The sequence below is a fragment of the Salmo salar genome, chromosome ssa03 (assembly GCF_905237065.1).
Source record: "Salmo salar chromosome ssa03, Ssal_v3.1, whole genome shotgun sequence".
NCBI classification, from domain to species: domain Eukaryota; kingdom Metazoa; phylum Chordata; class Actinopteri; order Salmoniformes; family Salmonidae; genus Salmo; species Salmo salar.
The window spans coordinates 83,226,873-83,240,803 of NC_059444.1; the positions used below are offsets into that span (position 1 = coordinate 83,226,873).

General features: G+C 43.2%; 1 protein-coding gene across 1 annotated transcript in view; it reads right to left on the bottom strand.

Annotated features, from left to right (window-relative positions):
* LOC106601889 (CREB-binding protein) overlaps window positions 1-11,654 on the bottom strand; it is a 91,676-nt gene extending 80,022 nt beyond the window's left edge. Inside the window, 1 exon segment of the mRNA XM_045715637.1 lies at window positions 10,784-11,654. Coding sequence (XP_045571593.1) covers window positions 10,784-10,871 — 88 coding nt within the window. The 5' untranslated portion in view covers window positions 10,872-11,654.
* Window positions 11,655-13,931: the final 2,277 nt, after the last annotated feature.

Consider the following 13,931-nt stretch of genomic DNA (forward strand, 5'->3'; position numbering starts at 1 on the left):
GCTAATCGGCAAAATCCTGCCTGTTTCACATCAGAGAGTATTAGCACCCTGCAGACCAAGAGTGTTCAGAGGAGAACAGAGGGGAGGGAGAGGTGAGAGGGAGAGGTAATGTGGGGAGGCAGAGATGAGGGGTAAGGAGGAAAGAGGTGAGAGAGAGGCTTGGGCAGTATACCAACGGTATGATTTTAAGCACACAAAAATTCAATTGAGCCAATCACAAAAAGCACATGGAGCAAACGTAACAGCAAACGTGATAAATTCACAACTAATCTCGGGTAAAGTTAATCCAGGATTCTGAGTTTTTCATGCAGAAAGGGGAAAATAAAACGCAGAAAGAAATATCTTGCTAAAATTATTCTTATTGTAAATTCTTCTCAGCTTTAGTCAAGATTAATTTCAGGCAAAACATCAGGAAATGTAGCTGGCTACATTTTTTCTATGATAGACATTAGAAATATGATAGCCACCCATCGTCATTGCAAAAAGTACCAAGCTTTTACATTCTAAGCTAGCTAATTTACTAAAGTGTGGCTGCTACAGTCTCAGGATGGTAAGTTGGTGGTTGAACATATCCCTCTAGTGGTGTGGGGGCTGTGCTTTGGCAAAGTGGGTGGGGTTATATCCTGCCTGTTTGGCCCTGTCCGGGGGTATCGTCGGACGGGGCCACAGTGTCTCCCGACCCCTCCTGTGTCAGCCTCCAGTATTTATGCTGCAGTAGTTTATCTGTCGGGGGGCTAGGGTCAGTCTGTTATATCTGGAGTATTTCTCCTGTCTTATCCGGTGTCCTGTGTGAATTTAAGTATGCTCGCTCTAATTCTCTCTGTTTCTTTCGGAGGACCTGAGCCCTAGGACCATGCCTCAGGACTACCTGGCCTGATGACTCCTTGCTGTCCCCAGTCCACCTGGCCATGCTGCTGCTCGAGTTTCAACTGTTTTGCCTGCGGCTACGGAACCCTGACCTGTTCACCGGATGTGCTACCTTGTCCCAGACCTGCTGTTTTCAACTCTCTAGAGACAGCAGGAGTGGTAGAGATACTCTGAATGATCGGCTATGAAAAGCCAACTGACATTTACTCCTGAGGTGCTGACCTGTTGCACCCTCAGCAACCACTGTGATTATTATTATTTGACCCTGCTGGTCATCTATGAACATTTGAACATCTTGGCCATGTTCTGTTATAATGTCCACCCGGCACAGCCAGAAGAGGACTGGCCACCCCTCATAGCCTGGTTCCTCTCTAGGTTTCTTCCTAGGTTCTGGCCGTTCTAGGGAGTTTTTCCTAGCCACCGTGCATCTACATCTGCATTGCTTGCTGTTTTTGGCTGGGTTTCTGTACAGCACTTTGTGACATCAAAGAAGGGCTTTATAAATACATTTGATTGCTAAGAAAATAGCATTGCTGTTCTGTTGTCATCTGATAAACTATTTTCAGTCAAATGTGTGGCACTAATGTATTTTGTGTTTAGAACAAGTAGTTGCCCACCCCTTATCACGCTATTGATGCAAAAAAACACTAGACTTTCAATATAAAAACGCAGGTGAAATGCTTTAAAATGCAGATTTTTTATGGTCTCTTTTGAAAATGCTGATTTCTGAAACTGAATGCGACCCCTTCTGTTTGCCAACTGAATATCCTATATAAGTTATCGAAGATTTTCTCCAACTATTCAATTGGTTTGCTAACTTGGTAGCTGAAGGTGGCTAGCTTGGGAAATAGCACACCTTGAGTGCACAGCTGGTAATACTGTATAAAAAGGTACGGAAATCTGGATACCGCCCACAACCATACTATGCAGCAGGGCTCCGTTGGTCCCACACCTATTTTGGGGGGACATCTGCAGTAGTGCCCCCTTCACCCCTCCATCCCATTCTAATCAGTTCCACTTCAGCAGATACATTAACCCGCACAGCGAGCGCACCGCCTGGGACCCTTCCCCCGTTTCCCCTGAAGCGGGTGGAACTGAAGGCAGTGTTTTTACGCTTGGCTGTATGTACACTAATGCTAACATGGGTGGAATAATGCTCACCCACCCAGGGGTTGGTGCCCATTCACCGAGCCCGGACGGAGGAGAACACCCACTAGGTAAGCAATGTGCCTGAAGAATACTTGTCTGGAGCCAATTTCTCAAGACGGGCACGAGCACACAGTGAACACAACCACTGGCGTACAGATCAAAACAAACAGACATTGGCTGGCATCCATGGATCAAACACACACGGCATAATGTCACACATTAACACTCACATCAAACCCGGGACAGCCGTCCCGCCTACACTGGCTGACAGGCTGTAAGGTGCTCTGTAGGGCTGGGAGGGCAGAGCAAAGCGTGCGTTTGCGGTCTACCACAGTAATAATGGGACTCAGAAACATGACTTGAGCCAGCCAAACCCATGACAACACACACTATGCTTTTATGCAGTGAATCCATTTACTATAGGCCAGTGGTTCTCAATCCTGGTCCTGGGGAACCCAAAGGGCTGCACATTTTTTGTTTTTGCCCTAGCACTTCACACCTAATTTCAAATCATCAAAGCCTGTTGTTGAGTTGATGATTTGAATCAGGTGTGTAGTGCGAGGGCAACAAAAAAAAACGTTTTGCACCCCTTTGGGTCCCCAGGACCAGGATTGAGAACCACTGCTATAGGCTAAATCAGGCCATTCAAAATTGTGAGAAAGAAGGTGTATGGTTTCATTTGTGGCTAAGCAGGAAAAAGCTATTCAGCATTGATAGTTTTCTAAACAAATAAAGATGCAGAGTGTGGGACACAGTCTAGCTAGATAGGCTAGAACTCTCATCAAGAAGTCAAAACCTGTAAAAAACACTAAGGCGACACCCATCACAAATTCACACATCCATTCATACAGGTTGTCTATTAAGCTTCAAAACTTCTACTCTCTCCTCATAACTCCTCCCTCCCGGCATCATTTTCTCCAGGGCTGAGTGGGAGCGAGAAGGAGTGAGTGGGAGTGAGGAGAGGAATCTGCTCTTTTCGCATGTCTGCTTGAGGAATTTATGGGAATTGGGCTTTTTCAAGTCAAACAAAACCCTATTTTGTCTCTGCTGCCATCTGCGGCTCTAAATCTTCTCAGTGTACTCAGGACCCTGTGCCGCTTCACAACTTCAAAGGAAAGCAGGTCTGTGGCACACTATGCCATGTATCGCTGAGAAGTTGGTGAGTGAGTGTGGTGCTGGGCTATTACGGAGGATGTGCGTGTGTGTTTGTGTCAGCTGGGCAGTTCATTAGAGGGGTGTGTGTGTGTGTGTAAGACGTGCATTAGTGCGTACACTGAGGCAGAGAGCGTCTGATCTGGCAGCCCTCTCTAAAGAGGCAGCAGAGTGAGGGTCATGGTGCCTTACTGCCCAGCGACAGCTCTTCACTCCACTGAAAGATGAGCTAGGGCTGCAAAGGACCCCGGCCTGTCAGTGGGGAAGACTACAGCCCAGGACAGAACCAAAGAGCTGTTTGTAAACCGAGTCATATTCCTTTGGCACCAAATGGAAGAAAACGGACAAAACAAAGAGGGACTCCCTGCACTTAAGAAATAATTACCTGCAATAAAACGCTTGATTTTGTTTTCCGCAGCAAAACATTCAGCAAACGTGACCCAGTTGACAGACAATCGTCTGCCTTGTCGTCTCTCTGTATGTCCGGTACAGAGGTGGACATTGGGCGACGGATACATTGAGGGATTTGAACACTTTCCTTGACTGAGAATAAACAGTTGGTTGTGGTGTCTGTAATCCCTAACTTGGCCTCATTTGAGATGTTTGCATTTTCCCCCCAGCATTTGATAGTGGTGGAGAATTTACAGTTGCACAATGGAAACATCCATTCACTACCGACTGCACAATGAACCCCAAACGCAATTCACTACCACAACTCTACAACGGACGTAAGCTACACATGGCATTGCCATATAAAATAGAGATAAAAACAATAAAGCGCCCTCAATTAAGTCACAGAGAGCACTTAATTTAAGTCACATTATTTAAAGTGCATTTTACAGCGACAGGTTAAATACAAGCTAATCTGATAGCACTGAAGGTTATAGATCGCCCTCTGAACTTTGCAGCCCTCCCGTAGACTCCCGGCTTCCATTTAGGCTACTTCCTAGTCTTGGCTTTGACATTCTGAGGCAGCCAGTCACGCCCCTGGGAACAACTCAACGTGTAGCAGGGGTTTAAAGCTGACTTCTCTTCCAGGCAGGCGTGGGTAGCCTAACCACGTTTCATCAGAGCTACCGGACAATACAATGGAACATTAACTTTTTGAGGATGTGAGTGTGACACAATCATTAATTTAGGAGCCACCAAATCAATAAAACACTGCTTGACCCAGGAAGCCCCCCCCCAAACCCACCATTTGGCGACACACTGGTGTAAATAACTACAGTCCTGACTGGGGTTAACACCACCACATAAGGTCAATTCAACTTATCAGGATATCATTTAGCCAAGTGTAAGTGTAGTACAGGCAACCACACACTCCAGAACCGATGTGCAGCATAGGGGGTGTGTGTGTGTGTGTGTCTGGTAGTGCTGAGAGATGGACCGAAATGTTGGTTATTTTTTGGTTTTTAAACTAATTGACCAACATGGGTTATATTTCTGGGGTTTTCTGTGAGCTCGATGTGCAGTTTCTGTAGAGATAAATCAGATCAAGCCTGAACTGTGCAATGTAATAGAGAGTTGAAGTTTTCAACAGGTAGTACTGAGTGATTAGTGCTTTTTGACGTCGGTCGGCATACTTATTTATATAAATAAAAGTAAGTCCCATGACTGCCCATTACATAGTTACCATAATGTATTCACATTAAAATATTTCAGTTGTCTATATTACATTTGTTTATTTGATGACTTTATTATTTCATTCCAAAATCATCTCTATAGAGCTGCTGTCAATGCTGACTGTCAAAAATCACTAGTTTAGTAGTTCTTCAAAGTAAATAAGGCATTCTTTTATGACTGCTAAATACCATCTATCAATCCCTTAGATCATGTATGTTCAGGTAGACATACCTTGTGAAGCAACAGCTGTTCTCTATATCACCTCACCATTGCGCATTCTTCTCTCTCTTCCGTAGCAGGCGTAAAACACAGACCAGACAAGTAGATGTGCAATGGATTATGGCCATTGTAGTTAATTACAACATTTTATGCACTAAACCACATAGAATATTGGCCTATTGGAAACTACAACTCCTTACTACATCGCACAGTTCAGGCTGGATCTGATTTATCGCTAGAGAAACTGTGCAATGTGCGAAATGAGTAAAAAAAAAAAAATAACAGAACGAAATGGAATTAAAATAATTTAACCAATGTCGGTCAATTAGTTGTTTAAAAACGGAAGAAAAAAAAGGGGGGGGGGAAAATCACTCAGCACTACCAACAGGACAGGCAGCAGCATTGACAGCAGCTCTATAGAGATGAGATGACTTGGAATGAAATAAAGTCATCAAATAAACAAATGTAATATAGACAACTGAAATATTTTAAAGTAATGTGAATAAATGGTGGTTAATAAGTGATAAGCAGTAATGGGCAGTCACCACCATCACGGGACTTTCATGAAAAAATATATTGTCTGTTACAGCAGTGAACCCACATAATACATAGTGCATTTAATGAGGCTGACCCCATTTAGTCGACTGGTCAATTGTTAGGCTGTTGGTCGCCCCAGATTTCTTTAGTCGAGCAGTAGCAAAAAAAATATGTTAAAATACACCTGTCTGATTCGCAATGAGTGGACTGATCCATTGTGGAGGCCGTGGGGATGGCACAGTCCATTTTAAGACACGTGCTACTGAAATGGTATACGATTATATTAAGTCAGAACAATAGTGCAACATTATTGCGCTCTCTCCCACGTTGGATAACGGTCACTGTCCGCGGTTCTGAAACACATCAGCGTGCTGCCGAATTGGCACCGTCACCAAGACCATGTTGCTATGTGCATAATAGCAAAGTTAAACATCATATTGGAGATGAGAAAACAGGTCTTGCCTTGTCTAAGAAAAGTGAGGAGCAGAAACCAACTTAAAATAGGCCTATAATAGGGGCCTCTCGGGTGGCGCGGTGGTCTAAGGCACTGCATTGCAGTGCTAGCTGTGCCACCAGAGATTCTGGGTTCGAGTCCAGGCTCTGTTACAGCCGGCCGTGACCGGGAGGCCCATGGGGCGGCGCACAATTGGCCCAGCGTCATCCGGGTTAGTTTGGCCAGCAGGGATATCCTTGTCTCATCGCGCACTAGCAACTCCTGTGGCGGGCTGTGCGCAGTGCATGCTGACCAGGTCGCCAGATGTACAGTGTTTCCTCCGACACATTTGTGCGGCTGGCTTCCGGGTTGGATGGGCATGGTGTCAAGAAGCAGTGCGGCTTGGCTGGGTTGTGTTTCGGAGGACGCATGGCTCTCGACCTTAGCCTCTCCCAAGTCCGTATGGGAGTTGCAGCGATGAGACAAGACTAACTACCAATTGGATACCACGAAATTGGGGAGAAAAAGGGGTAAAAAAAGATATATTACATTAAAAAAAATTTTTTTTTAAATAGGCCTATAATTAATAGCCTAACTTAAATGTGCCTGGTTTATAAATATACATCCATCCATACACATATATACATACATATGTACAGAAATAAACCAGATCCTGCTTCTGTTGCCTGTTTGAGTGTTTGTTAAATAGCTTACTAATTCTGTGAGCATCAAGCCTGATGCAACCACAACATGTCAGATAATTTCACAAATTTGTCTGTTTTTAATCTTTGATATGCTGTAATAAAGCCTTTACTTCTGCTTTCTTAACAGCCTCTCTGGTATTTTTAGGATGTATTTAGTGTTGTGTACGCCGTTGCAAATTGTCCAAAAAAGTTAACCCTCCTTTTTCTTGATCTCATTAATAATAATAATCATTATAATAAGTAATGGCATTATCATTAGTAGGCTTAGTATAGCAGCCTTGTATAACCACCATTGAGCTATAGCCCTAACATGCTGACCAAACCGGATGCGCCCCATCGCGCACACATTGATTTTTGTTCACCCAGACTAGAAGAGAACAGGACACGCAGGTTAAAACATATAAAACTGAACCAATTATATTAATTTGTGGACAGGTCGAAAAGCATTGAACATTTATAGAAATTTAGCTAGCTTGCTTGCTGTTATCTAATTTGTGCTGGGATATAAACATTGGGTTGTTATTTTACCTGAAATGCACAAGGTCCTCTACTCCGACAATGAATCCACAGATAACTGTAAACCGAATTTGTTTTTCCTCATCATCTCTCCTCCTTCCTACAGGCTTTTTCTTCTTTGGACTTTATATGGCGGTTGGAAACCAACTTTACGGGGCATTACTAGAACCGACTGGAGTGTGGAAGTCAGTTCATCTTTCAATCACCCACGTGGGTATAAGCGTCTAAAAACCAATGAGATGGCACGTGGGTATATGCTTCTAAAAACCAATGAGATTTGAGAGGTCGGACTCGCAGCGCGTTGAGCTTCACAAATGGAACCTATTTCTATTTTAGTGTCTGGCCATGCATATGCTCGCTGAGGAGCACGAGCAGTGTGGGTGCAATGATTGAATAACATGTGTACATTTATTTTGCAACGCACGCGACACGAGTGGTGTGGTCAGCATGTTAGAGCGCATCCTGTTTAGTCTTATACCGTAACTTACTTAGGCATATATTTCAATACTTCTAGGCAACTGCATTAATCATTCATTCGTTCATGTTATCACACAGCATACAAGTCATTCATGATTTGAAATGCAGTCAAGCATTTTAGTTTTAAAATAAAAATGTATCAAACCTTGAATAAATTAGCGTAAACAATAAATAAACTTTCATTGCGGAAATTGCATTCACGAATGAATGCGACTTTAGTCTTTGCTGTAATTAAGGCTTTCCAAAACAAATACACATTACAGACTCTGGTACGCGTATCATTTATTTTGTGTTATTGACATTGTTCCAAATAGTCTGAAAAATGATATTGTAATCTAACAGCACCTGTTTGGCACACACAATATGCAAAGCACTTGCTCCTTACCTCATTTTTCTTGATCTCCAATATTTTCCACAAATAGTCACATTTATTCCACAAATCTGACTTCCCGTTTTCCTCCCAAGTAACCAGTAAACATTCCCCCGTTTTGAGTTTGTCATGTCCTCAGCATCCATTTTACTCTCAATTGTGTTACGGTGTTTGGAGTTTGTTATAACCAATTCATTGATGTGATAATGATATGCTATAGGTCAGGCCCTATTGGTCAAGTGCATGCGATGCATAAAATGTGTCTTGTAAAGAGAGCAAGGGTTGAGGGAATGTTTTTCCTAAACAAATGAGGGATTTCGGTAACAGAATTTTCAGTCAGAAATGGCTGTAATTATGTTGCAGCTTCAGCAACACGGACAGCGGAATAAACCCTGCTGATGTTCTGCGGTGGTCGCTGCAGCAGGGAGGAGAGAAACAGCCGGTGCTAGTCTCAGTCACTCACTGTCATTTTTCTTTAACAGAGCAGCAAGTCTGAGCCCGGCCTGGCAGAATCAAATCAATTGCGGTCGGACTCTAGTCATTTGTTTAATTATTTCATCAAACAGTGGGCTTAAATCATAAGACAAGCTCAGTGCATATCATGGATTTGATTTAAACACATCGGATGTTTTATCATTTCAATTGATTGGTCGAAATAACATATGACTATTGTCAAAGATTTTGTCAGGGACTGCCATAATTGTTTAATTTTGTATTACAGCATATAAACCACATAATGCATAGTCAAAGAAATAATGGAATCCCCCCAAAAATTAGTTTTTTAAATTGAACCTAATCCGACATTAAAAAGCACTAATCGCTTAGCTCTTGTGCGTGGAGGCAGGGAGTGGTGCAGCTGCCACAGCAACTTCATACAATGTTAAGCATAAAATATGACTGGTTGTTAAATACCAATGTTAAACGATATGTTGGCTGGCTGCGGCTAGCGATATGAGGCCAGGAGCCAGGGGAAGTCGTGCAGGTTCAAATCAAATCAAATTTTATTGGTCACATACATATGTTTAGCAGATGTTATTGCGGGTGTAGCAAAATGCTTGTACTTCAAGCTCCGAGAGTGCAGTAACATCTAACAAGAAATATCTAACAATTTACCAACATTTATCCAATAGACAAATCTAAGTAAGGAATGGAATTAAGAATATATACATATGGATGAGCGATGTCAGAGCGGCATGGACTAAAATACAGTAGAATAGTATAGAATACAGTATATACAATAGAGATGAGTAATGCCAGATTGATGTTTACCCAAGTGACCAGTGTTCCATTTCTTAAAGTGGCCAGTAATTTCTAGTCTATGTCTATAGGCAGCAGCCTCTAATGTGCTAGTGATTGCCGTTTAGCAGTCTGATGGCCTTGAGATAGCTGGGACCGAGACACTGAAAAACAGCGTTGACGCACCTGTACTGACCTCGCCTTCTGGATGTTAGCGGAGTGAACAGGCAGTGGCTCGGGTGGTTGCTGTCCTTGATGATCTTTATGGCCTTCCTGTGACATTGGGTGCTGTAGGTGTCCTGGAGGGCAGGTAGTTTGCCCCCGGTGATGCGTTATGCAGATCGCACCACCTTCTGGAGAGCCTTGCGGTTGTGGGTGGTGCAGTTGCTGTACCAGGTGGTGATGCAGCCCGACAGGATGCTCTCAATTGTGCATCTGTAAAAGTTTGAGGGTTTTAGATGCCAAGCCAAATTTCTTCAGCCTGGTGAGGTTGAAGAGGCTCGGTTGTACCTTCTTCACCACACTGTCTGTGTGGGTAGTCCATTTCAGTTTGTCAGTGATGTGTAAGCCAAGGAACATGAAGCTTTCCACCTTCTCCACTGCGGTCCCATCGATGTGGATAGGGGGGTGCACCCTCTGCTGTTTCCTGAGTGTTTGGGTGGGTACAGTGTGGTGGTAGACCCTGAGGTTAGGTTTATGCTTAATGTTCCTCTCTCTCTGATAAAAACCAACCAAGGCAGCGCTGTGGTAGGCTTTTGTTATTGTCTGGGAGGCTAGGTTTATGAGCACAGGAGACCTGTCCATAAACTTCAATGCAGGGCCCCTATTCAAGGGCAGCGTCTAAGAAATTCCTATCGGTTTCACTCTGTATGAACATTTATATAACTTACCTTCAAGTTCATGTTGACACTTCTGTTGACTGTGCTCATACAATAGTCCTATTCCGGTAGGTTAACAAGTGTCTATGAGTGTTGAAATGAACCAAATTCAACAGGTTGCACTTTTCTTTTGAACAGACACGGCGGCTATATCACAAGTCTCGTCTGCGTTCGGACCGCTGTTCCAACTCACACTCCACCGCAATGACATTATCCGGAACATAGGGGTGGCAAGTTTTCAGAGGCGTAGCTAGTAAACCGAGAAGGAGTGACAGACACATCAGCACATGGTGCAATACCAGCACCGCCAGTAGGCTGACTTTACTACCAAGGCATATGGGCAAATCGAGAAGAGAGCAGCGGGGGATTGGCTACTAGAGACGGGTGACTGTAGATTCAGTGACAGTCGGGTGTGACAATTTAATACCACGAACAACTAGACTGCAAAGCTCGAGAGCTGACATATGAAAGTTCCAAGTGAGGAACATTGTGCACGAGCGAACGCAGCCAGACAAAACATAAAAGTACAGTTTTCATTATCACTAAAATAACTCATTCATTGTTGGCATACATTTATTTTTTCAACAGACTGACGACAAAATAGGCCCTACTTGGTGCTTACCTGGACCATCTGACGATGAAAGAGCAGGTGAATTGAGTTTCGGTCGCTTTGCGTTGGGAGGTCCGACGTCCAGCAAATTGTCAGCCATTGTGATCGGTAAGAATGATCACTAAATAATGATGCAAAATGAAATTCGACTCCTTCCAGCTAGATTTTTTGTATGGCAACAATCTTCTTTCTTACTCACACCCCACGTATAGAGGGGTATTTAACCAACTAGCTGGCAAGATAGAAATATGCTTGCACTAGTCAGCCGAGTAGAATGTTTCAAAATAAAGGCAACAGCGCCACGCTCCGCCGCTGACAATCACCCCATGATAATCCAACACCCAACACCCACATAATTATCGTTAATAATTATAGCCAAAAAATATTTCAGTTCACGAAAAATAAATTAAAATATTAGCAAAAAAAGTATATAGTGTGGATTCAAGTCCCTTTCTCCATAAATCCCTAGATAGGCATCTTTAAATAAGCGCCTTTTCCCGGTCCAAATGAACAGCCTTAAATTCAATTTTCGCCTCCAATAAAGACAAGAAATTTACAAAAATATTTTGTATGCGCCGATGTATTTTTCTCGCTACTGTCTCTCGATAAATACATCGTCTCGGAACAGAGATATGGAGAAGCGGCGCTCTCTGAAGGGGAAATCAAATATACGAGGGGCTCTCTAGACGACAAAAATTGATCCAATCCTCGTTTTTTCTCAATAATTATCTTCGAAGGAATAAAGACTTCGATTTTCTGCAGAATAAAGCCGTTTGAGCACGGTCTAAATGGCTCGTTTCGGTCTAAAAAATAAGGCTCTCCCGAAATCCTGATTCTGAGCCGCGTCAAGATGGCGGCTGTTGATTCCTCCGATACAAAAAGTTTTTTTCTTTCTAGCTAGACTGTGGGGGGGAGGGGCTGTGCAATCACGCCCTACGCAAACCTATGCCCTGCCGTGCGTCATGTGGACGTACATCAACAAGCCTCTAGGGGTGGAATAACCCAAAAAATTAAGTAGCTGTCAAAGCACTTTCTAACCTCAAGTGTTACAGAACAATGTACAAGTGAGCAGTTATTGTGCAGTCCCCCATATACATTGTGTATTATGCGTCACCAAGTCACCAACCCTCATAAGACCATTGTGGGGCACTTCACCCTTGTCCATCCATCTAGTCAGCTACATTTGTATCAATTTAAGGAGCCAAGCAACAGAAGTTTACATGCAATTGTAAATGCATCATTAAAAGTTGTAATAATGGGTAAATATCAAGCAATGCAAACAGAACCATCCAAACAAATCTCAGAAAAAAAATCACTTTATTTTTTACCTTCATTTGCGGACCCCTCCAAAAATGCAGCGTGCTATAGGCTATATAAAATACAGTGGGAGGGAGGCCAAAGATCTACCAGCCACAACTGTACAGTAGGCTTATATGAAACAGGGTCTGAAAACATTAACAGAAATCTAGCAGTGTTATTTTACCTTGCATGGTGTTGATGATGTAGCCTGGTCCCAGATCTGTTTGCACTGTCTCGTCAGCTCTTACATTGACCATAGGAGCTGCCAACAGCACAAACCAATCTGAAACCGACCAGGCTACTCATGGGGGAATACCATGGGATCCCTTAGGAAGGAGAGATCTGTCACCGAGGCCTATATAGAAGTAGTGGTGGCAGGAAAATGTCCTTATAGGTCCATGTGGCTCAGTTGGTAGAGCATGGTGCTTGCAATGCCAAGTTGTGTGTTCGATTCCCACGGGGGACCAGTACGTCGCTCTGGATCAGTGTGTCTGCTAAATTACTAAAATGTAAATTGACTTTGACATACTGAGGTGGAAAGAAGTGGACAAGTTCAGACAGCACACAATCCTAGGCCTACTGGGGTAAGTTAGAGCATCCCTCTCCCACAATCATACAGTTACACAAACATTCGTACAGGTAGGTACACACACATACTATACATGCAGGCAAACATGACATTTGGACATAATTGTAACAGTGTTCTAACGTGTATCTAACCTTCCATGTATTCCTCAACCCTTCAACAATGGCACCTGTATAAATAATACAAAATATAAAACGCATATGTACATACAGAGTGAGTGCTTTGTGCAAAATGTATACATACTGCATACATATCGTACTAGTGAGTATAGAAACAACCCGTCATCAATGTGCACGACAAGTCAGAGCAAATTAAAGAGGGGGAAATAAGGCCAAACATACATCAAATCAATCACATCTCTATTTGGCATCAAAACTAGTCCCATTCTGTTAGTTCACAACGTTTCAATCCATGAAGTCCTTTTTGCAGTGAAGGCAAGTTAGTTTTTTTTTGTACTAAGCTTTTTTTGAAGTAGGGAACCCAATACCTTTTTCACACTACTGAGCCCAACAGAGCTGTTCTGAGCTGGTACGGTAACACATTCAACACAGTTGCAGTGTGAAATGAAAATAGAGCCATCATCACAGTACGGTTGAATTGGGAATAAGATTTGAGCTCCAATACCTCTATAAGAGTTAGCCTTAAATTCAACAATTTATTTCCCTTCGCTTTCTAAAGAACGCTACTTATCCAGCATCAACACGATAAAACACCAGGAATCCATAGTTTGATAAGCAGAGTTTCTCAAAAGCAATAAGATAAGCTGTAGCTAATATCTGGGTTTTATCTTCCTTTCATGTGTCCAGACCTCAATTATGCAGTTTCCCCTTCCTTGGGACATTTAGCAACATAACACTGTGTGAAGTTTATTATTGAAACTGATTGTTTCCAATATGTCCCTTTACTGTAAACTCTCCTTCCAGACTCAGATCAAACATCTCCAATCCAAAGTTAAATCTAGAATCGGCTTCCTACTTCACAACAAAGCATCCGTCACTCATGCTGCCAAACATACACTCGTAAAACTGACCATCCTACCGATCCTCGACTTCAGCGATGGCATTTACAAAATAGCCACCACTGCCCACCACTGCGACCTGTACGCTCTCGTTGGCTGGCCCTCGCTTCATACTCGTCGCCAAACCACTGGCTCCAGGTCATCTACAAGACCCTGCTAGGTAAAGTCCCCCCTTATCTCAGCTCGCTGGTCACCATAGCAGCACCCACCTGTAGCACGTGCTCCAGCAGGTATATCTCACTGGTCACCCCCAAGCC